The 23202-nt window shown below is 41.7% G+C and overlaps 1 protein-coding gene across 2 annotated transcripts in view; it reads left to right on the top strand.

Annotated features, from left to right (window-relative positions):
• The first annotated feature begins 4784 nt into the window (after window positions 1–4784).
• The window catches only part of Nrt (Neurotactin), a 61700-nt gene continuing 43282 nt past the window's right edge, over window positions 4785–23202 (top strand). For both annotated transcript variants that reach the window (XM_070097657.1, XM_070097653.1), the window contains exon 1: window positions 4785–4979. In XM_070097657.1, coding sequence (XP_069953758.1) covers window positions 4815–4979 — 165 coding nt within the window. In that variant the 5' untranslated portion in view covers window positions 4785–4814. The remainder of the gene's footprint in view (window positions 4980–23202) is intronic.

Genomic DNA, 23202 nt, shown 5'->3' with positions numbered 1-23202 from the left:
TAGGCGAAACGTTTCAAAATAAAGATACCTAACTGTTGCATATGTGTCTTACCTAACAATCTGTCGGTATTTTATACCATTTTAATGTTCAGTACAAGAATTGTATATAATACCGACAGGATGAAATTAAGACACATGCACAACACCCGGGCATCCCCATCCTGTCTCGTGTTTCTGTTCCTTCTTCATTTATTTTATTTCACCACTTCCCCTTTCACGCACCTCTGTGCGCTTGCTCTCCCTCTGTGGGTATCTAGCTCTCTTGCAGTGCTCCCCTTCCTTTGTATTTGACTGGCTCGTCTTCCTTATTTTCCACTTCTTCCGCTACCACTACTACTACCTCTTCTTCTTCTACTACAACTACTGTTGAAATTAAGACACATGTGCGGCGTCTGGTTGTGTTTGTTGTGGACGTTTCGCCATCCAGTGGCTGGCTGGATGGCGAAACGTCTACGATGGGGATGCCCGGGTGTTGTGCATGTGTCTTAATTTCATCCTGTCGGTATTATATACAATTCTTGTACTACTACTACTACTACCACCTCTTCCTGCCTATATACCTGGAGTTTACCTGGAGAGAGTTCCGGGGGTCAACGCCCCCGCGGCCCGGTCTGTGACCAGGCCTCCTGGTGGATCAGAGCCTGATCAACCAGGCTGTTGCTGCTGGCTGCACGCAAACCAACGTACGAGCCACAGCCCGGCTGATCCGGAACTGACTGCCACAACTCTAAGTGCTCTTAGTCGTTCTTTGTATTGGCGACAGTCTTGTTACAACAGGTCCAAGTAGTGGAACCTCAAAGCCTAGATACCTGTATCTGCTTACATATTCTAGAAGAGACCCATCATGCAATTGGATCTGACGAACTGTGCCTCTCTGTCGAGGAGGACGCCTATTGAGTATCTTTGTTTTATCAGTAGAGATTATCAACCCCAGGTCCTGACACGAGGCTAGTACATGATTAAGAATGTTTTGCTCCACCTCTGTTAGTGTGACTTTGTCAATGGTCCAAGTCGGACCGAAACGTCGTCGTAAGCTTCTCTCTTTTATGTGCGGGTTATTTGAGTATACGTGTAATTACCTAGTTGTAGTTGCAGGGGTCGAACCTCGGCTTGTCTTCGCTATGCTAACAAATTTACACAATTTTTAACCTCGTATGCTTACCATACCGTGTTTAAAAATTGTGCATGGAATAGACCGGTCTGTTCCATGCACAGTTTTATTCCCGGAAACTCTGTCGTGAGCGAGTTTTTATGAAGGTTCCTGAATGGCGTCGTTCTTCAGTGTTTCAGACTCTCATGCATCACCACAGATAATCAGACTGTTGTGTGTGTGTGTGTGTTGATTGGGGATTGTACACTTCATCCCTAGACTTCGTTCTTCGTATCCAATTTTTCGCTTTTCTCCCGATTTTGAAGATCCTACACTGCTGGACTTGAAGTCTGATAGTCGCTTGTCGGAGCACTGAGTCAGTCTGTCCGGGTCTTGCAGTCTTCCCCGTTGTTATTATTATTATTATTATTATTATTATTATTATTATTATTATTATTATCGCATATCAGGACCTTGATTGCTTGTTACCCTACGTGTGTTCAGGTTTGTCTGGGCTTTGCGTGCGTGTCCTTATCAGTGCAATGCGTGTTATCCGTGCAGTGCGTGTCATTATCCGTGCAATGCGTGTCATTATCCGTTCAATGCGTGTCATTATCCGTGCAATGCGTGTCATCCGTGCAGTGCGTGTCATCCGTGCAATACGTGTCATTATCCGTGCAATACGTGTCATTATCCGTGCAATGCGTGTCATCCGTGCAGTGCGTGTCATCCGTGCAATGCGTGTCATTATCTGTGCAATGCGTGTCATCCGTGCAGTGCGTGTCATTATCCGTGCAATGCGTGTCATTATCTGTGCAATACGTGTCATCCGTGCAGTGCGTGTCATTATCCGTGCAATGCGTGTCATTATCTGTGCAATGCGTGTCATCCGAGCAGTGCGTGTCATCCGAGCAGTGCGTGTCACTCTCCGTGCGAGTGCGTGTCACTCTCCGTGCGAGTGCGTGTCACTCTCCGTGCGAGTGCGTGTCACACACAGTATTGACAGGTTCAACACAGCAGAGCATCACTTGAGCTTAATTCTATTTCAGTGTCAGTACAGTAGTGGAGGCGGGTATCGACCTGTGCCCCACCCCACCCTAAAATCCTCTTCCCCTCCCCTTCCCTCTTGTTGTACGAGGGAAGGCTTGTTATACAGTGGGGTAGGCGAGGGGAAAACTGAGAGTAGGATGGGAGATAGGATGAAAGAGAGTAGGGTGAGAGACGAGGTTGAAGGGAAGAGTGGGTGGAGATAGAGAGAAAAGAAAAATGGAATAATACTGATTGAGAGAAAGGAAAGGGAGCCAGTACTATGAAAGTCAGGAGCTGATCGGTGAGGAAAGAGTGGCAGAGGGAGACAGGTGGTGAGGGAGACAGGTGGTGAGGGAGACAGGTGTGGTCATTACCTGCAACTAATGCATTTCGGTGGCTCGCGATCTGAGAAAGGTGCCCTTTATTTCAGAAAGGTATCCCTGTATTTCAGAAAGGTATCCCTGTATTTCAGAAAGGTATCCCTGTATTTCAGAAAGGTATCCCTGTATATTTCAGAAGCCCAGCCGTCCCTACCTCAGTACACGTAAAAGGAATAATGGAAGGCGGTGATGAAATTTCTAATGCGGTAATAAAAATATGTAACTACTGTATGTATACGTATGTATCCATGTGCGTATATACGCATTTGCATATGCATTCATATGCTTATGTATGTTTGCATATATATGCGAACATACATACGTATGTATGTATACTTTGTGTACATGCATTAGGGCATGTATGTACAAATTTGTAGATGTATGAATGTTCATATCTATATGCATATGTATTCTTGTGTTATGTATGAACTCGTGCGTATACACACATCACTATGTATTCATGTGCATACGTAAGCATGTATATTCATATACATATATATGCGTGTGCATGTACGTGTTGATGTATTAACAATTAAGACAGTCACTGGTCAGTACTGGAGGGTGACTCCTGTAAGGCAGTCACTGGTCAGTACTGGAGGGTGACTCCTGTAAGGCAGTCACTGGTCAGTACTGGAGGGTGACTCCTGTAAGGCAGTCACTGGTCAGTACTGGAGGGTGACTCCTGTAAGGCAGTCACTGGTCAGTACTGGAGGGTGACTCCTCTAGTCTTCACTTCTATGTGATGATTCATCCCGGTGTTCACAGTGGTTAAAAATAACCTGTTTTTAGATTGTTCCCTTCTGTTTATATTACTTCTGAGTTTTTTTTCCTGTTTATATCAAAGGAACCAATAGATCATAATAATGGAAGTTTGAAACCGATCAGAAAAGGCATTCTTTAGTAATTGATCTGAATCCAGAGTTTCGGGTAAAATTTCAAATTTGCATTTGCTTAGACTAAACTTAGTGTATTTCTACTTGTAGAATTAATTGTCCATAATATCTTGAAGTCAGTCACCCCTCAAGGGAGGTTCCTTGATGCTGGTGAGGGCTCTTGATCTAGGGAATTGTGATCTGTGCTCCAGTTCCCTGAATTAAGCCTGAATACCTTCCACATCCCCCCCCCAGGTGCTGTATAATCCCTACAGGTTTAGCGCTCCCCATAATAGTAATTGAAGCCAGTCAGACGAAACAGTCTTCAGTTACGGAATACAAATAAATATCACTGTTTATTCGATAAAAAAATAGCAAATTAGGTCTCACACCAGCCAATAGCAGCGAGCGTCTTGTGATCAGGTAACCCACATCAGTGATGAATATTTGACACCTGTCAGGTGAGTCATTTGTACTGATGCTGGTCATATTCCTACAAGTACCCACGTAGTGGAACCTTTGATCATTAATAAACTGAGGTCTTATGATAGCTTACCAGTCCACGCTGATCCAAGAGATCCCCGTATTGCATAACCCCAGCCCCCTGTACCTCACTCAACGCAATATGAATAAGGCAGAGTGTGTCAATAGTTTATAATGCAGTTAAATATTAGCGTTGACGATTTTCAGTGAGTCAGTATCTGACACACTGTATACATACTGCTCTCATGTATGGAAACAACACATCTAATAGCACTCAGCTCATACATTGAGGTCAGTGGTTCGATCCCCGGTATGGGTGGAAACAGGACATGTTTCCTTAAGACACCTGCTGTCCATGTTCACCTATCACAGTAAAATAGGTACTTGGGTTTTAGTCGGCTGGTGTGGGGACAAAATTTATCTACTTGTCCGAAATGCTCTGCATAACAAGGGGGGCATTCTATATACTAGTAGTACAGTGGACCCCCGCTTAACGATCACCTCCAAATGCGACCAATTATGTAAGTGTATTTATGTAAGTGCGTTTGTACGTGTATGTTTGGGGGTCTGAAATGGACTAATCTACTTCACAATATTCCTTATGGGAAAAAATTCGGTCAGTACTGGCACCTGAACATACTACTGGAATGAAAAAAGTTCGTTAACCGGGGGTCCACTGTATGTCATTGATGTCAGCTAGGCCTGTGTACCATGTACATCAATAACAACACTGCGACTAGCCAAGGAGTCGAACCCATGCTGCTTTGGCCTGCCTAATGGTGGGCGAAAACTCATGACGCCTTAATCCACGGGACCACACAATCCTTAAGAGTAGCGCATCCAGCAGAACTGGACGTTGTACTCGCTACCCAAGGACATATGTTGGTGTGGATGACTCTAGGCTAAATGTAGATATTATTATTATGGGACAAAATATTAAAGTATTTATTTCTTTGCAGGATGTCTGGGGTGGGGGTGGTGGGTCGGTATGTATCACGGAGCTGGAGTAGCAGAGGTGGGGCAGGCCATCATGGCTCTCCCCGCCACCACCCTCCACCACCACAACGCCCCAGCTCACCCTGGAAGATACCTGCCTTCTTCAGGAGGAAGTTCGAGATCGCTCAGGTAACACCCACCTTCCTTTTTATTGCAATGGAGAAGCGCTAAACCTAATAAAAAAAGTTATCTGGGGTCCGGGTTTATCTCGTTGAACTTTCAGTATCTTTGCATCGAGATGAACCCTGTCATGCTGAATTGATGACTTATTAATCCTGTAGTTCTAAACTTAATTTTTGTTCCAGGATGACTTTTTGTTGCTTAAGATTTTTCTAGTAATGTCAAATCATTGTAGGTGATGCCACGTTGTTGACCGTAGCTCTTGTCACATCCACTCTCTTCTGCTACTCTGATTTCATTGACTGTTACAGAGTATAAGTTTAAAACCTGTTGATTGCAAGAGGGTCACTAAGGCTGCATGTCACCTGTACACAGCCAGTATATACAGACATAAGCACCTCTTAGTGTATATACCTGCTGGTGGACTCGTGCACCTTCATCCATTTTCTTTATACGGTGGTAACAAGGCTACATTCCTTGCTAGATACCTATGAAGTCCATTTCATTTATTTCAATATTCTGACTAGCATTTGTAAGCTTGACCATTTACAAAGTTTGTTTGCGTCATTCTGCATGGAATTAATGCTCACTTTCTTTGTAAATATTTGTATAATCAACAAATTTAATAATATGGTTAGATTTTTTCTTGACGATTTTATTGTAATTGACCACATACTTTGTAACCGCTCTGAGAACATTAGTCAGTCAGGCGTCATTACCACAGGCCTTAGTGATCATTTCATCATTTACTGCACCAGGAAAATCACTAGGGATAGGGTAGGCCTACACAGGACAATAAAAATGAGGTCAACTAGAAACTACAGTAAAGAAACACTGGTAAATAGGCTACACAATTGTGACTGGACAGAGATAACAAGTTGCACAGACATAAACGATGCCTGGGAAAAATTCAAAACAATGTTCACTACCATCCTTGATAATATTGCACCAGTTAAAGAGGTTAGGATTAAACGAAGAACTGAACCCTGGATGACTACTGAGATATTAGATAATATGAAATTCAGAGACCAGCTGCTAAAAAGATTTAAAGCAAACAGACAGGATATTGCAGCACTAAATGAATTCCAAAGGGTGAGGAACAGAGCACAGAGACTTATAAAAGGAGCAAAGGCAAAGCACTACTGCTCAAAAATTGAAGAGTATAAGCATAACCCCAGAAAGCTCTGGCAACAACTAAAACAGTTTGGGTATAGCCATAAGCCAGTAGATAGGTCTAACATAGTACTCACTATCGATAATGAGGTATGTCACGAAACAACTAAGGTGGCAAATTGCTTTAATTCCTACTACACATCTGTTGCATCAACACTAGTAAGTAAACTACTAGCTGCATCAAATACCTTTAACACAGACTCTGATAAGCTTCAAACATACTATACCAGTAAAGGGGTAACCCCAAACAGTTGTCAATAAAATCCCAAGCTCAACATGGGGCTCAACAACAATAAACCATCTCAGACCACTAATCACTCAACAAAAGGCTGCAGTCAGAATGATAACAAATTCCCACTCCAGACAACACACTCCACCAATATTCAAAACTCTAAACCTACTCACAATACAAAACATCCATACTTATTACTGCACCTACTACATACATAGAACACTTAACTCTGACATAAACCCTCCCCTGAAACATCTTACCAACCTCAACAGAACACATGACCATAACACAAGGCACAGATCACTCTTTGATGTTCCTCGTGTCCATCTCACGCTATGCAAAAACTCAATGCACATAAAATTCCCTAAAATCTGGAATTCATTGTCCGTTGTCTGAAACAATATGAAGTTGAAGTGACAGAATGGGGCCTTATATAGTGCCAGGAGGTGAGACGTAGGTTGGTTTGGGAGGGCAGGTCCCTCTCAAACCCAGCCGTTCTCACTAGTAGAGGTTGTCGAAGTTGATGGTCTGTACCAAGATACCCTTGTGTTGCAGTGTCTGACAGAATGAACATTAAAATGGTATAAAATACCGACAGATTGTTAGGTAAGACACATATGCAACAGTTAGGTATCTTTATTTTGAAACGTTTCGCCTACACAGTAGGCTTCTTCAGTCGAGTACAGGGACCTGCCCTCCCAAAGCAACCTACGTCTCACCTCCAGGCACTATATAAGGCCCCATTCTGTCACTTCTACTTAATATTGTTTCACATAACGGAACAATGCTCTTCTCCAGACTGAGGGACTGACCACCTCAAAACTTTAAGGGTGATGGACTGATTACATCGTCTTCAAGTATCTTCTGCTTCTATCAACTTTTCTGTACTCGACTGAAGAAGCCTACTGTGTAGGCGAAACGTTTCAAAATAAAGATACCTAACTGTTGCATATGTGTCTTACCTAACAATCTGTCGGTATTTTATACCATTTTAATGTTCATTCTGTCAGACACTGCAACACAAGGGTATCTTGGTACAGACCATCAACTTCGACAACCTCTACTAGTGAGAACGGCTGGGTTTGAGAGGGACCTGCCCTCCCAAACCAACCTACGTCTCACCTCCTGGCACTATATAAGGCCCCATTCTGTCACTTCAACTTCATATTGTTTCAGACAATGGAACAATGCTCTTCTCCAGACTGAGGGACTGACCACCTCAAAACTTTAAGGGTGATGGACTGATTACATCGTCTTCAAGTATCTTCTGCTTCTATCAACTTTTCTGTACTCGACTGAAGAAGCCTACTGTGTAGGCGAAACGTTTCAAAATAAAGATACCTAACTGTTGCATATGTGTCTTACCCAACGAGGACAAAGTTCTTTGTCTCCACAGACTCCTAAGTGCACTGCTCACCCTTTTCCCCTCATCAGTTCTATGATCCACCTCTTCTTTCATAGACCCATCCGCTGACACGTCCACTCCCAGATATCTGAATACATTCACCTCCTCCATACTCTCTCCCTCCAATCTGATATCCAATCTTTCATCACCTAATCTTTTTGTTATCCTCATAACCTTACTCTTTCCTGTATTCACTTTTAATTTTCTTCTTTTGCATACCCTACCAAATTCACCCACCAACCTCTGCAACTTCTCTTCAGAATCCCACAAGAGCACAGTGTCATCAGCAAAGAGCAACTGTGACAACTCCCACTTTGTGTGATTCTTTATCTTTTAACTCCACGCCTCTTGCCAAGACCCTCGCATTTACTTCTCTTACAACCCCATCTATAAATATATTAAACAACCACGGTGACATCACACATCCTTGTCTAAGGCCTACTTTTACTGGGAAATAATTTTCCTCTTTCCTATATACTCTAACTTGAGCCTCACTATCCTCGTAAAAGCTCTTCGCTGCTTTCAGTAACCTACCTCCTACACCATAATCACATAAATGTTAAACCTAAAACCCAATCTAACTTTATTATTTTTTAAATACACTACCTAACAGAATCACTACCTAACTGAATGCAACCATATGACCTGTCTTTGTAATACTCACTTGTGCTTTATAGTTATCTGTTTACATTAATGTTTTATCACTGATTTCATCATTGCTTAGTAGCAGCGCTGTATAGTCCTTGTGGCTTAGCGCTTCTTTTTGATTATAATAATAATAATAATCATTGCTTAGTTAATCTTAAGTTAATTTTAAGCCAGCCCGTAATGCTATGCATAGTATAAGTGGCTTTGGCATACTGCTCTTATCTGTATTTTTTTGTACCTCTGTATGTGTGCACAAATTGGAAATAAATAAATAAATAAATAAATAAATAAATACACCTGCAACATCTGCCACATTGCCCCCCTATCCACCCTGTCATATGCCTTTTCCAAATCCATAAATGCCACAAAAACCTCTTTAGCCTTATCTATATTATAATATTATAATAATATTATAATTATATATTATTATTATATATATTATAATAAGGTAAAAGGACCCCAATGGAAAGAAGTCACTCTGACTTTTTTGGGATATCCCAGGTTGTCTACACATATGCTGCTATGTATGATAATTCTATGTAACTGTATTGTGTATACCTGAATAAACTTACTTGTACATCACAAGGAGGGTTGGTCCCAAAATAAATCTTTGTATCATATATTTCTGTAAATGAAGTTAAGACTTTTTTGGTATATCTGGAGTGTACTGTATGTACAGTACTCGCCTAATTGTGCTCACCTAATTGTGGTTGCAGGGGTCGAGACTCGGCTCCTGGCCCTGCCTCTTCACTGGTCACTACTAGGTCCTCTCTCTCCCTGCTCCATGAGCTTAATCATACTTCGTCTTAAAACTATGTATGGTTCCTGCCTCCTGCTCAAGACACATTCCATTAAGACAAAGAAAGAGAAGATGTAAACTAGAAAGAGAGAGACGTTCCCTTTACAGACGAAGGCGAAGAGTCGCAGAGCTGCTGAGTGGAGCCAATATATCTGAAATACGAAGGGAGGCACTAGTCAGTGAAACTGCAAATATCAAACTTAAGCTGAAGGAATCTTATAGGAGACAATCACAGGAAGAACTAAAACCCATAAAGGAAATTAAAAAAAAAAAACTTCTTCTCTTATGCCAGATCTAAAGGAAAAACATCATCCAATATTGGGCCCCTGCTTAGGCAGGATGGGACATAGAGATGACAGCCAAGAAATGAGTGAGATACTAAAGTCCCAATTTGACTCAGTGTTCAGTGAGCCAATGCCCAGACTAAGGGTCGACAATCCAAATGAATTCTTTATGAACAAAACCCAAAATTTGGTCATCCCAAAAATCTCGGATATTATTCTAACTCCACAAGACTTTGAAGAGGCAGTTAATGACATGCCCATGCAGTCTGCCCCAGGCCCAGACTCGTGGAACTCCATGTTCATCAAGAATTGCAAGAAGCACCTGTTGCGTGCCTTCAGCATTTTATGGAGAGGGAGCATGGATATGGGTCATCCCACACACACTAAAAACAACAGACATAGCCCCACTCCACAAAGGTGGCAGTAAAGCAATTGCAAAGAACTACAGACTGATAGCACTAACATCCCATATTATAAAAATCTTTGAGAAGGTTCTAAGAAGCAAGATAGCCAACCACCTAGATACCCATCAATTACACAACCCAGGGCAACACGGGTTTAGAGCAGGTCGCTCCTGCCTGTCCCAGCTACTGGACCACTATGACAAGGTTCTGGATGCTGTAGAGGATAAACAAAATGCAGATGTAGTATACACAGACTTTGCAAAAGCTTTTGACAAGTGTGACCATGGTGTAATAGCACACAAAATGCGTGATAAAGGAATAACAGAAAAAGTTGGTAGATGGATCTACAACTTTCTGATAAATAGAACACAAAGAGTAATAGTAAATAGAGTAAAGTCCCAGGCAGCCACGGTAAAAAGCTCTGTTTCACAAGGCACAGTACTCGCTCCCATTCTTTTCCTCGTCCTCATTTCTGACATAGCCAGAGATGTAAGCCATAGCTCTGTGTCTTCCTTTGCAGATAACACCCAGATTACCATGACAGTGACCTCCATCGAAGACACTGCGAGACTCCAAGCAGACATCAACCAAATCTTCGAATGGACCACTCAGAACAATATGAAAGTTCAACGAGGAGAAATTTCAACTACTCAGATATGGGAAACTTGAAGAAATTAAAAATGTGTCAGAGTATACGACAAATTTTAACCATACAATAGAACGGAAAAGTAATGTGAAGGACTTAGGAGTGATAATGTCAGAGCATTTCGCCTTCAAAGACCACAACATTGTATCTACCTCATCCGCTAGGAAAATGATAGGATGGATAATGAGAACCTTCAAAACTAGGGATGCCAAGCCCATGATGATTCTCTTCAAATTGCTTGTGCTCTCTAGGCTGGAATACTGCTGTACACTAATGGCCCCCTTCAAGGCTGGTAACATTGCAGACCTGGAAAGTGTACAAAGAACTTTCACAGCACACATAAGTATGATAAGGCACCTAAGCTACTGGGAACAGCTGAAGGTCCTTGATCTGTATTCCCTCAAACCTAGGTGAGAGAGATACATGATAATATACACTTTGAAGGTCCTGGAGGGATTGGTACCAAACCTGCACACGAAAATCACTCCCTATGAAAGCAGAAGACTCGGCAGGAGATGCAACATTCCCCCGATGAAAAGCAGGGGCGCCACGAGTACACTGAGAGACAACACAATAAGTGTCTGGGGCCCAAGACTGTTCAGTTGCCTCCCATCATACGTAAGGGGGATTACCAATAGACCCCTGGCTGTCTTCAAGAAAGCACTGGACAGAGATAAGATGAGATTTCGTTCGGATTTTTAACCCCGGAGAGTTAGCCACCCAGGATAACCCAAGAAAGTCAGTGCGTCATCGAGGACTGTCTAACTTATTTCCATTGGGGTCCTTAACCTTGTCCCCCAGGATGCGACCCACACCAGTCGACTAACACCCAGGTACCTATTTGCTGCTAGGTGAACAGGACAACAGGTGTATGGAAACGTGTCGAAATGTTTCCACCCGAACCCGGGCCCTCCGTGTGTGAAGCAGGAGCTTTAGCCACCAGGCCACAGGCACCTTAAGTCAGTACTTGACCAACCGGGCTGTGGTTTGTATGTCAGCTTGTGTGTGGCCAGCAGTAACAGCCTGGTTGATCAGACCCTGATCCACCATGAGGCCTGGTCTCAGACCAGGCTGTGGGGGCGTTAACCCCCGAAACCCTCTCCAGGTAAACTACATCACTTGCCGGACAATTCCACTTCCTGACAACTCTGACTGAAGAAATACTTCCTAACATCCCTTTGACTCATCTGAGTCTTCAACTTCCCTTGTGTCTGTGTCCCCTCTCTGGAACATCCTGTCTCTGTACACCTTATCTATTCCTCGCAGTATTTTTGTATGTCATTATCATGTATCCCCCTGACCCTCTTGTCCTCCAGTGTTGTCAGGCCGATTTCCCTTAACTTTTCTTTGCAGGACATTCCCCTTAGCTCTGGAACTAACCTTGTTGCAAACCTTTACACTTTATCTAATTTTTTGAAGTGCTTCACCAGGTGTGTACTGTGGTGTGGGGGGGGGGAATTGGGGTGGTTGCAGGGGTCAAGTCAGAGCTCCTGGCCTTGTGTGTGCGTAATATATAATAAACTAGGGTATGGCATAATAAATGACTGCCAGTGAATAAACAGAATAATGGAAAGGGACTTGAAAATTGGTCTGAATGGGTAGTAGGTCCATTGCTTTAACCATTCAGCCACCAGTGTTCTAATAGGATAATTTTTCAACCATCCCCCTGACCTGCTTCCTCCATGGACCAGGGTTCGTCCCCATCTATTATTATTTGGAGTCTACCAGTTTATCCATTGACAGTCGTTCATTACAATTTATCTTAGTTTTATAGACTACATGGTTGTGAGAGATGCCATGAAAGCTGTTGGGGTGGGGGAGACAGTAGGTTCACAATTAGTGGCTACAGCCACTAATTGTCAGCTGACCTTTCTTTTCTGATTGTGGTACTGTGTACCACAATCAGCCCAACTCACACTGTACTATTCATTCATCTATCCCTACCTCACATATGCCATTTGTGCCTGGGGATCAACAGCAGCAACCCACCTAAAGCCAATAATAACCCAGCAAAAAGCGACAGTAAGAATTATCAGGCAATCCAATACTAGGCAACACACACACCCTCACTCATCAAAGACCTAAACTGTTCAGAACATCCACACTTACTACTGTGCAACCTACATTTACAGAACCATAAATTCCAATATTTACCCTGAACTAAAATGCTTTCTTGATAGTTGTGACAGGACCCATAGGCACAATACCAGATTTTTTTTTAAGATTTTGCCACCGAAGTGGCTAGTTTATTGTGCACTCCATATCCATCCTGTAGACGGTAGCGCAAGAGCATATGGATACACAAAAGGCCTAGGAACTAGGCCCCAAAGGGTTAACAGGAATACATATGGATTTATATCTACATATCTGTAGTTCACCTATCTGTTACAAGCAAATTTAGGAAATTTGCTTAGTTTATCTGGTATCTTTTTTTCATTAATAAGATATCTTGACATGTCACATAGGTTATTATACTGTCTGTCTCTGTATTCCTCAATAAGTGGACAATTAAGCACATAGTGTTCAAGAGAGTGACCATATGCCTGATCACATAATTTACATTTAGTTTGATCATCATCTGTGTGTCTCCCAAACTGCCAGAAGTACTTGTAACCAAGCCTAAGCCTGGCCAATACAACATCAGTCAGTACTTGTAACTAAGCCTAAGCCTGGCCACTACAACATCAGTCAGTACTTGTAACCAAGCCTAAGCCTGGCCACTACAACATCAGTCAGTCTGTTCACATTGCAAGTTGTTCCATAAACATACTTATCTATGTTCATGTTATAGTGGGTTATAGATCTATTCAGGCTTCTAACTGCATTCTTATAACAATAATTTTCATTATTTACTTCTCTCCTAATATTATTCCTAATGCTAGACACATTCCTAATATTATTCCTAATGCTAGATACATTCTTCTTCTGGGTACTCTTCTTGGCTAACACATCAACTTTATCATGAAGGAGTAATCCAATGTGTGATGGGATCCATAGCAATTGTACATTAATTCCTTTGTCCCTGATTTTTGAGTATCTATACCTGGGTTCTCCAATGAGCATGTTGTTGGAGTCATTATATTAATTAAGAGCATTTAGTGATGACATAGAATCAGTAATGATGATAGAGTCAAGCTCAGTGTCATAAGTTAGCTTTAGCGCCATTAGGATTGCAAACAGTTCAGTTTGCAATGTAGATGTAAACTCCAGATGCCCAGTTGTTAATTCTTATGCCTAGTTCAACAAGTTTATTATCATTATTAACTAGGGAGGTGGCAACAAGAGCAGATGCAGCCCTGCCAGAATCCTGTTGAGATCCATCAGTGTACATTACTTGTGATAACTTATTACTACCAGCTAGGCGAGAAATTTCTTCTTGAGCAGTTGCTCTAACAAGTGATTTAAGGAAGGGATTACTAGCAATGAGTTTCTTGGGAGGGACTTGCAGGTATGTGATATTAAATGAACACATCTTCCATGGAAGGGTGAAATGCTCTTGTTGCCTACAGTGCAGGTTATAAAACTTAATGCAAATGCATGTTTTCACAATCCATTTAGATCTGTGTGCATTTACTTCTAGACACTTAGTAAGGTTCATTGTGACAGTGTCTGATTCATTTCTTAACATTCTAATACCGAGTACAGTGTTAATCTCAACAATCCTATCACTGATACTAGAAATGCCAAGCTCCTTCCTGGGAACGTCACGACGTACGACACCAAGGAAGGTACGAATATTGTTGTTGTTGGGGATAGCCAAGTTAGGTATATGGATAGGGCGTTCTGCGTGAAGGACAGGAGTAGGAGACAGAGAGTTTGCTTTCCTGGGGCTGGGATGGAGGATATTGTTAGCCGTCTGGATGACATCATGAGAGGTAATGGGAGCAATCCTATTATCTGTCTCAGTGCTGGAGGCAACGATGTTGGCAGACGTAGGAGTGAAGACCTGATTAGCAGGTATAGGTCAGCAATAGAAATAATTAGGAGTAAGGGTGGGAACCCTCTCTCATATGTGGTATTTTGCCAAGGAGGGGAGTTGGAAATGAATGGTTGTCCAGGGCAATTGGTGTCAATTGCTGGCTGGACAAATACTGTAAGGAAAATGCGGTAACATTCATTGACAACTGGGACCTCTTCTATGGCAGAAATGACATGTATGCCAGGGATGGGGTTCACTTATCTAGGTGTGGGGTGGGAGCACTGGCAACTGCAGTGGAGGGAGCAGTTAGGACTTTAAACTAGGAATAGTTAGTGGTATGGGTTTTGGCAGGAAAACAGTGAAGTCCCAGTGTAGTAATATTACGAGTTCTAGGGGAACTAGTAATAATTAGAACGAGGTAGATATTGAAAAGCCAGGGACCTTGGGTGATAAGGACAGTAATAGGTTTAGTAGAAAAATAGAAATGAGCAGGAAGGGTAAAGAGAAAGGAGAGTCTTTCAATGTTTATTATGCTAATTGCCGTAGTGCTAGGAATAAGATGGACGAGTTGAGATTAGTTGCTAGTGCAGGTAACATTGATGTATTTGCCTTAACTGAGACGTGGTTTAATTCAAAAAGTCGGGACATGCCTGCGGAATGTCATATTCAGGGTTTTAAATTGTTCCAAGAAGATAGAAGTATTGGGAAGGGGGGTGGGGTGGCATTGTATGTCCGAGATCGCTTGAACTGTTGCATAAAAACGGGTATTAAGTCTGAAGTAACACATACAGAGTCTGTTTGGATAGAATTTTCAGAGGGGCATGAAAAACTGATTTTAGGAGTGATATACCGTCCCCCAAACTTAGATAGGGACCAAGGGAAACTACTATGGGAGGAAATTGTTAAGGCCACAAGGCACGATAATGTAGTAATTCTAGGAGACTTTAACTTTAGTCATGTTGATTGGAATTTCTTGACTGGGAATTTAGAATCATACGACTTCTTAGAAGTATTTCAGAATTGTGTTTTGAAGCAGTTTGTGACAGAACCTACAAGGGGAAATAACCTGCTTGACTTAGTTATGGCAAACAATGAATCCCTTGTTAATAATTTAGAAATTTCAGAGGAACTGGGTGCTAGCAACCACAAATCAATTACATTTAGCATTGAATGGAAGTACGATAGTAGTGATAACTCGGTAACAGTCCCAGATTTTCGCTTAGCAGATTACGATGGGCTTAGAGAACACTTATCATCTGTTGACTGGGGTAACGAAGAGAGCTATCAATATGACAGTTTTCTGAACACTATACATGCTGCTCAAAGAGCGTTTATCCCATATAAAGAAATTAGATCAAATAGAAATGACCCAAAATGGATGAATAATAGGCTCAAATATCTACTAGGGCATAAGGAAGGAATTTATAGGCGTATCAAAAGAGGTGAGGGTCATCTTATGAATCAGTATATTGACATTAAGAGGGACATTAAAAAGGGGATAAGAAAAGCTAAAAGGGACTATGAAATTAAAGTTGCTAGGGATTCTAAAACTAACCCAAAAAGTTTTTTCCAGGTCTATAGAACAAAAGTTAGAGATAAGATAGGTCCCCTTAAAAATAACTATGGGCACCTTACTGACAAAGAGAATGAAATGTGCATGATTTTAAATAATTATTTTCTCTCAGTTTTTACACAGGAAGACACTAACAATACTCCAGTAATTAATTTTTACAGTGGGCTAGAAGAAGATAAATTATGTAACATCACAGTCACTAGTGAGATGGTTGTGAAGCAGATAGACAGACTGAAGCAAAATAAGTCGCCGGGTCCTGATGAGGTTTTTTCAAGGGTTCTTAAGGAATGCAAAATGGAACTCTGTGAACCATTAACTAATATTTTTAATTTATCTCTTCAAACAGGTGTAGTGTCTGATATGTGGAAGATGGCTAATGTAATTCCTATTTTTAAAACAGGGGACAAGTCGTTACCGTCAAATTACCGCCCAATAAGCCTGACCTCAATTGTAGGCAAATTACTAGAGTCAATTATAGCTGAGATTATAAGAAGCCATCTCGATAAGCATAGCTTGATTAATGATACTCAGCATGGATTCACAAGAGGCCGGTCTTGTCTAACTAATTTATTAACTTTCTTCACTAAAGCTTTTGAGGCTGTTGACCACAATAAAGAATTTGATATTATTTACTTAGATTTTAGTAAGGCTTTTGATAGAGTTCCGCACCATAGACTGTTAAAGAAAGTGGCAGCTCATGGCATTGGGGGAAAAGTGCTCTCGTGGATCGAGTCATGGCTCACTGACAGGAAGCAGAGAGTGTCCATAAATGGGGTTAAATCCGAGTGGGGATCTGTAACAAGTGGCGTTCCACAGGGATCAGTCTTGGGCCTGTTGTTGTTTATAATATATATCAATGATCTTGATGAGGGAATTACTAGTGATATGAGCAAATTCGCCGATGACACAAAGATAGGTAGGATAATTGATTCAAACGTAGATGTTATGGAACTTCAGGAGGATTTAAACAAACTCTATTCTTGGTCAGAAAAGTGGCAGATGCAGTTCAATGTAGATAAATGCAAGGTTCTGAAGCTTGGGAGTGCCCATAACCCTAGTACTTATAAGTTAAATGATGTAGAACTTAGCCATACAGATTGCGAAAAGGACTTGGGGGTTATGGTGAGCAGCAACCTTAAACCAAGACAGCAATGCCTAAGCGTACGTAATAAGGCAAATAGATTACTGGGATTTATATCAAGAAGTGTAAGCAACAGAAGTCCAGAGGTCATACTGCAGCTTTATACATCATTAGTAAGGCCTCACCTAGATTATGCAGCTCAGTTCTGGTCTCCGTATTACAAAATGGACATAAATTCGTTAGAAAACATTCAGCGTAGGATGACTAAATTAATACATAGCATTAGAAATCTTCCTTATGAAGAAAGATTGAAGACTCTTAAGTTACATTCACTTGTTAGACGAAGAATGAGGGGAGACCTGATCGAAGTGTATAAGTGGAAGATAGGTATTAATAAAGGGGATATTAATAAGGTCTTGAGGATGTCTCTCCAAGAGAGAACCCGCAGTAATGGATTTAAATTAGATAAGTTTAGATTTAGAAAGGACATAGGAAAGTATTGGTTTGGAAATAGGGTAGTTGATGAGTGGAACAGTCTACCTAGTTGGGTTATTGAGGCTGGGACTTTGGGTAGTTTCAAATCTAGGTTGGATAAGTACATGAGTGGGAGGGGTTGGATTTGAGTGGGACTTTCACATCAGAGCTTATTTCTTGGGTGGCATTGAAAATTGGGTTGGGCAAATGTTTTGTTAGTGGGATGAATTGTAAAGGACCTGCCTAGTATGGGCCAGCAGGCCTCCTGCAGTGTTCCTCCTTTCTTATGTTCTTATGTTCTTCCTCATATTAAGAACCTTTGTAGATTTGGGACAACCGAGAATAATTCTGAGAGCTTCATTTTGCATTAACTCCAAGGGTCGGAGAGAACTTTCTCTAGCTAATATCAACATGGGAGCAGCATAATCAATTAAGGACCTAACATAGGCTATGTATATCATTCTCACGATTCTCACATTAGCACCATAGTTGGGGTTGTAGCCAGCAACAGCATTTAGCCTATCTTTGCATTTCTTATTTAGTTGTAGTATAGTGGATTTGTTAAAGGGTACATCTACACCAAGATATTGTAAGTTTTAATGGTGGGGGATGTCGTTTGCTTGTTAATATCAAAGTCAAGAACAACGTCCAGTATTGGGCCCCTACTTAAACAAGATGGGTCCTACACAGATGACAGCAAGGAAATGAGTGAGCTACTCAAATCCCAATATGACTCAGTTTTTAGCAAGCTGCTAACCAGACTGAGAGTCGAAGATCAAAATGAATTTTTTCTGAGAGAGCCACAGAATTTGGTTAACACAAGCCTATCCGATGTTATCCTGACGCCAAATGACTTCGAACAGGCGATAAATGACATGCCCATGCACTCTGCCCCAGGGCCAGACTCATGGAACTCCGTGTTCATCAAGAACTGCAAGAAGCCCCTATCACGAGCCTTTTCCATCCTATGGAGAGGGAGCATGGACACAGGGGTCGTCCCACAGTTACTAAAAACAACAGACATAGCCCCACTCCACAAAGGGGGCAGTAAAGCAACAGCAAAGAACTACAGACCGATAGCACTAACATCCCATATCATAAAAATCTTTGAAAGGGTCCTAAGAAGCAAGATCACCACCCATCTAGAAACCCATCTGTTACACAACCCAGGGCAACATGGGTTTAGAACAAGTCACTCCTGTCTCTCTCAACTATTGGATCACTATGACAAGGTCCTAGATGCACTAGAAGACAAAAAGAATGCAGATGTAATATATACAGACTTTGCAAAAGCCTTCGACAAGTGTGACCATGGCGTAATAGCGCACAAAATGCGTGCTAAAGGAACAACAGGAAAAGTCGGTCGATGGATCTATAATTTCCTCACTAACAGAACACAGAGTAGTCGTCAACAGAGTAAAGTCCGAGGCAGCTACGGTGAAAAGCTCTGTTCCACAAGGCACAGTACTCGCTCCCATCTTGTTCCTCATCCTCATATCTGACATAGACAAGGATGTCAGCCACAGCACCGTGTCTTCCTTTGCAGATGACACCTGAATCTGCATGACAGTGTCTTCCATTGCAAACACTGCAAGGCTCCAGGCGGACATCAACCAAATCTTTCAGTGGGCTGCAGAAAACAATATGAAGTTCAACGATGAGAAATTTCAATTACTCAGATATGGTAAACACGAGGAAATTAAATCTTCATCAGAGTACAAAACAAATTCTGGCCACAAAATAGAGCGAAACACCAGTGTCAAAGACCTGGGAGTGATCATGTCGGAGGATCTCACCTTCAAGGACCATAACATTGTATCAATCGCATCTGCTAGAAAAATGACAGGATGGATAATGAGAACCTTCAAAACTAGGGAGGCCAAGCCCATGATGACACTCTTCAGGTCACTTGTTCTACCTAGGCTGGAATATTGCTGCACACTAACAGCACCTTTGAAGGCAGGTGAAATTGCTGACCTAGAAAATGTACAGAGAACCTTCACGGTGCGCATAACGGAGATAAAACACCTCAATTACTGGGAGCGCTTGAGGTTCCTAAACCTGTATTCCCTGGAACGCAGGCGGGAGAGATACATGATTATATACACCTGGAAAATCCTAGAGGGACTAGTACCGAACTTGCACACGAAAATCACTCGCTACGAAAGCAAAAGACTTGGCAGACGATGCAACATCCCCCCAATGAAAAGCAGGGGTGTCACTAGCACGTTAAGAGACCCTACAATAAGTGTCAGGGGCCCGAGACTGTTCAACTGCCTCCCAGCATACATAAGGGGGATTACCAACAGACCCCTGGCAGTCTTCAAGCTGGCACTGGACAAGCACCTAAAGTCGGTTCCTGACCAGCTGGGCTGTGGCTCGTGCGTTGGTTTGCGTGCAGCCAGCAGTAACAGCCTGGTTGATCAGGCTCTGATCCACCAGGAGGCCTGGTCACAGACCGGGCCACGGGGGCGTTGACCCCTGGAACTCTCTCCAGGTAAACTCCAGGTAACTCCAGGCCTAGTCGATTACAAATTGGTTGAACTTCATTAAGAATGGTACTCATCATCTTATGCCTTGTTGTGTGGATCATGATGTCATCAGCATATCTTATAGCTATATGTTTAGGTGAGGCAGGTAGAGCATTTAGGAGAGCATTAATCAGAATATTAAATAGCATGGGGCTGAGAACTCCTCCCTGCAGTGTACCTAAGGCCATTTCTTTAGACTCGCTTCTAAAGCCTTGGTAGAGGACAGAGGATACTCTATTTGACAGGTATCCTATTATCCAGCAGAGTAAGCTTCCACCAGTATTCATTTTGGCTAGTTCATGTAGTATAACAGTTCTGTTTGCAATATCAAATGCAGATTTTAGATCAAGAAATGTGGTAAAACTAGTAGAAGTGTGTGCAGTGAGAAAGGTGGAAATACAGTTCTGCACACTTTTACCTTTCATGAACCCACAGAGGTAGGGGGAAAGTTGCTGTCTGATTCTGTAGTACAGTCTGTTAAGCATCATTCTTTCAAAAGTTTTACAAAGACAACTAGTTAAGGAGATCGGCCTAAATGTATCAGGCTGTTGGGGCTTAGGGATAGGCACAATGAGACTATTGGTCCAGGAAGTAGAAAGAATGCCCTCAATGTAACTGCGATTATACAGTGCCAACAAAGGGTTATCAGGCACTTGCCTTAGAGTTCTGAGAATATCATAGGTTATACCATCCTCTCCAGGAGCAGTTGATCGACCTTTAGTTAATGCATTATCTAATTTATACTCGGTGAAGAAAAAAAAAAATAATTAAATTATAGCACTGAACCCATCTGGGTCATTCAGCGTCTCGGTGAAGAGGCAGTCACTCTCATTAATATTTTGGCTCATAAAATTAACCAAGTTTCAACATTTCTTCAGAAGAACTCTCTAAATTTGTTTTAATATGAGATGGAAGGTTTTCATGCCTGGATGTTTTGGACCAGTCATTTATGAGGTCATTTGCTTTTCTGAGAGGAAAGGGATGAGCAACATTGCCAGTCTTTTTCCTGGTTATTTTATTTATACCTTTCCAAGCCAAACTTAAAGGGGTGGACCTATTTAATCTACTAACAAATTGTTCCCATTCCTGTTGCCTAAGTTCTTGCTTTCTATTCCTTGCATTTGTTAGTGCAGCTTGGAACGTTCTGAGCAGGTCTGGGGTTCTACATTCACGGTATGCTTTACCAATCCTCCCAGCTGCTGCATGTGTTAGATTGCCTGGCTGTGGATCATTATAGTATTTACATTGGTTTTTATTGTCAGTTATAGGGGAAGGTCTATGTTTTCTTCTCCTGGCCACTTGATCTGTGAGGACAGTCTCAATAGTGGCAACTAAATCATCATGGATACCCAATTGAACAATTATTTTGCTTACCAAGATGATAAGGCAGAGCGAGATAAGCTAGCCAATGTAGTAGTGATTAACAGTCCACTCTTTCTAGTGAATTAAACCATACCAACTGCAAAGCTACAACTCTTCAGATCATACAAGACCAACTACATGTTAGTGTGCCAGTGTTGGAAATAAAAGATCACGGTTACTAGGGAACCAAGGGAGAAAAAGTGTTATGCTCAGATTTCACACACAAGACAGATAAAAAGATCTAACAAGTTCATCTATTAAATAAAAAAAGATATATACGTACATAAATGAGTGTCTCACAAGAAAACTACAGAACCTCCTGTACAGAGTGAGAAAACTGAAACGTGAGAATAATGATAAAATTTACCAGTGCTTTGTACGTGATGGACAAATTCTAGTAAGAAAAACAAATGTAGGCCGTGTGTACTATATTACAAATGAAAATGAACCATTAAACTTACTTCATGACATAAACATTACAGAATCTGACTGATATTAGTAACCAAATCTTTGTACTACGTTGTGGTATATTATGCCATTATTGAATTAATCCCTGTACTGTCACCTCCTGGATAGTATTTACCACCTCATTATCCTGTGTGTCCAACACAGTTTCTTGTGTGACTCAATTTGTATCATCTTCCCCCCAGATCTCCCATTCACAATTTATTATTTGATAATAAGATACTTATTCTTTAATAATATCTGTATTACCAACTATTCCTACTTAAGCACTGTCATAATTCTCTTATAATCTTACCTAATTTTCCCTTTGCTCCCAAACTACAAATAACCAACTAGTGTATGTTCCTACTACACTACTGTGCAATTCCTTGTAGTATCTTTCACTAGCTAGTATCAACTATCTCAAATAATATTTTTTTTTGTGATGTTAATTGCTCAAACTTTATGCTATAAGGCAAATCCTACTCTCACATTAATTTCATATCATAGTGACTATTATTTTATTTTCTTTATTATCACACTGGCCGATTCCCACCAAGGCAGGGTGGCCCGAAAAAGAAAAACTTTCACCATCATTCACTCCATCACTGTCTTGCCAGAAGGGTGCTTTACACTACAGTTTTTAAACTGCAACATTAACACCCCTCCTTCAGAGTGCAGGCACTGTACTTCCCATCTCCAGGACTCAAGTTCGGCCTGCCGGTCATCATAGTGACTATCTATCCTTTAAAGATTGTTTTTACCACTACTTAATTTAGTCCCTTTTTACATTTCTCCTGAAATAATTCTCTAAATACCAATACATTGTACTGCCCTTTATTCAGTAATTGCTATACTCCTAGTTTTAATAACAGTTAAAGGGCCACTTTCAGGTGTTTACCTGGAGTTTACCTGGAGAGAGTTCCGGGGGTCAACGCCCCCGCGGCCCGGTCTGTGACCAGGCCTCCTGGTGGATCAGAGCCTGATCAACCAGGCTGTTGCTGCTGGCTGCACGCAAACCAACGTACGAGCCACAGCCCGGCTGATCCGGAACTGACTTTAGGTGCTTGTCCAGTGCCAGCTTGAAGACTGCCAGGGGTCTGTTGGTAATCCCCCTTATGTGTGCTGGGAGGCAGTTGAACAGTCTTGGGCCCCTGACACTTATTGTATGGTCTCTTAACGTGCTAGTGACACCCCTGCTTTTCATTGGGGGGATGGTGCATCGTCTGCCAAGTCTTTTGCTTTCGTAGTGAGTGA

This window comes from Cherax quadricarinatus, chromosome 4, assembly GCF_038502225.1.
Source record: "Cherax quadricarinatus isolate ZL_2023a chromosome 4, ASM3850222v1, whole genome shotgun sequence".
NCBI lineage: Eukaryota > Metazoa > Arthropoda > Malacostraca > Decapoda > Parastacidae > Cherax > Cherax quadricarinatus.
The sequence above is the reverse complement of the archived record's forward strand: the minus strand, read 5'-3'. Positions and strand labels throughout refer to the sequence as shown.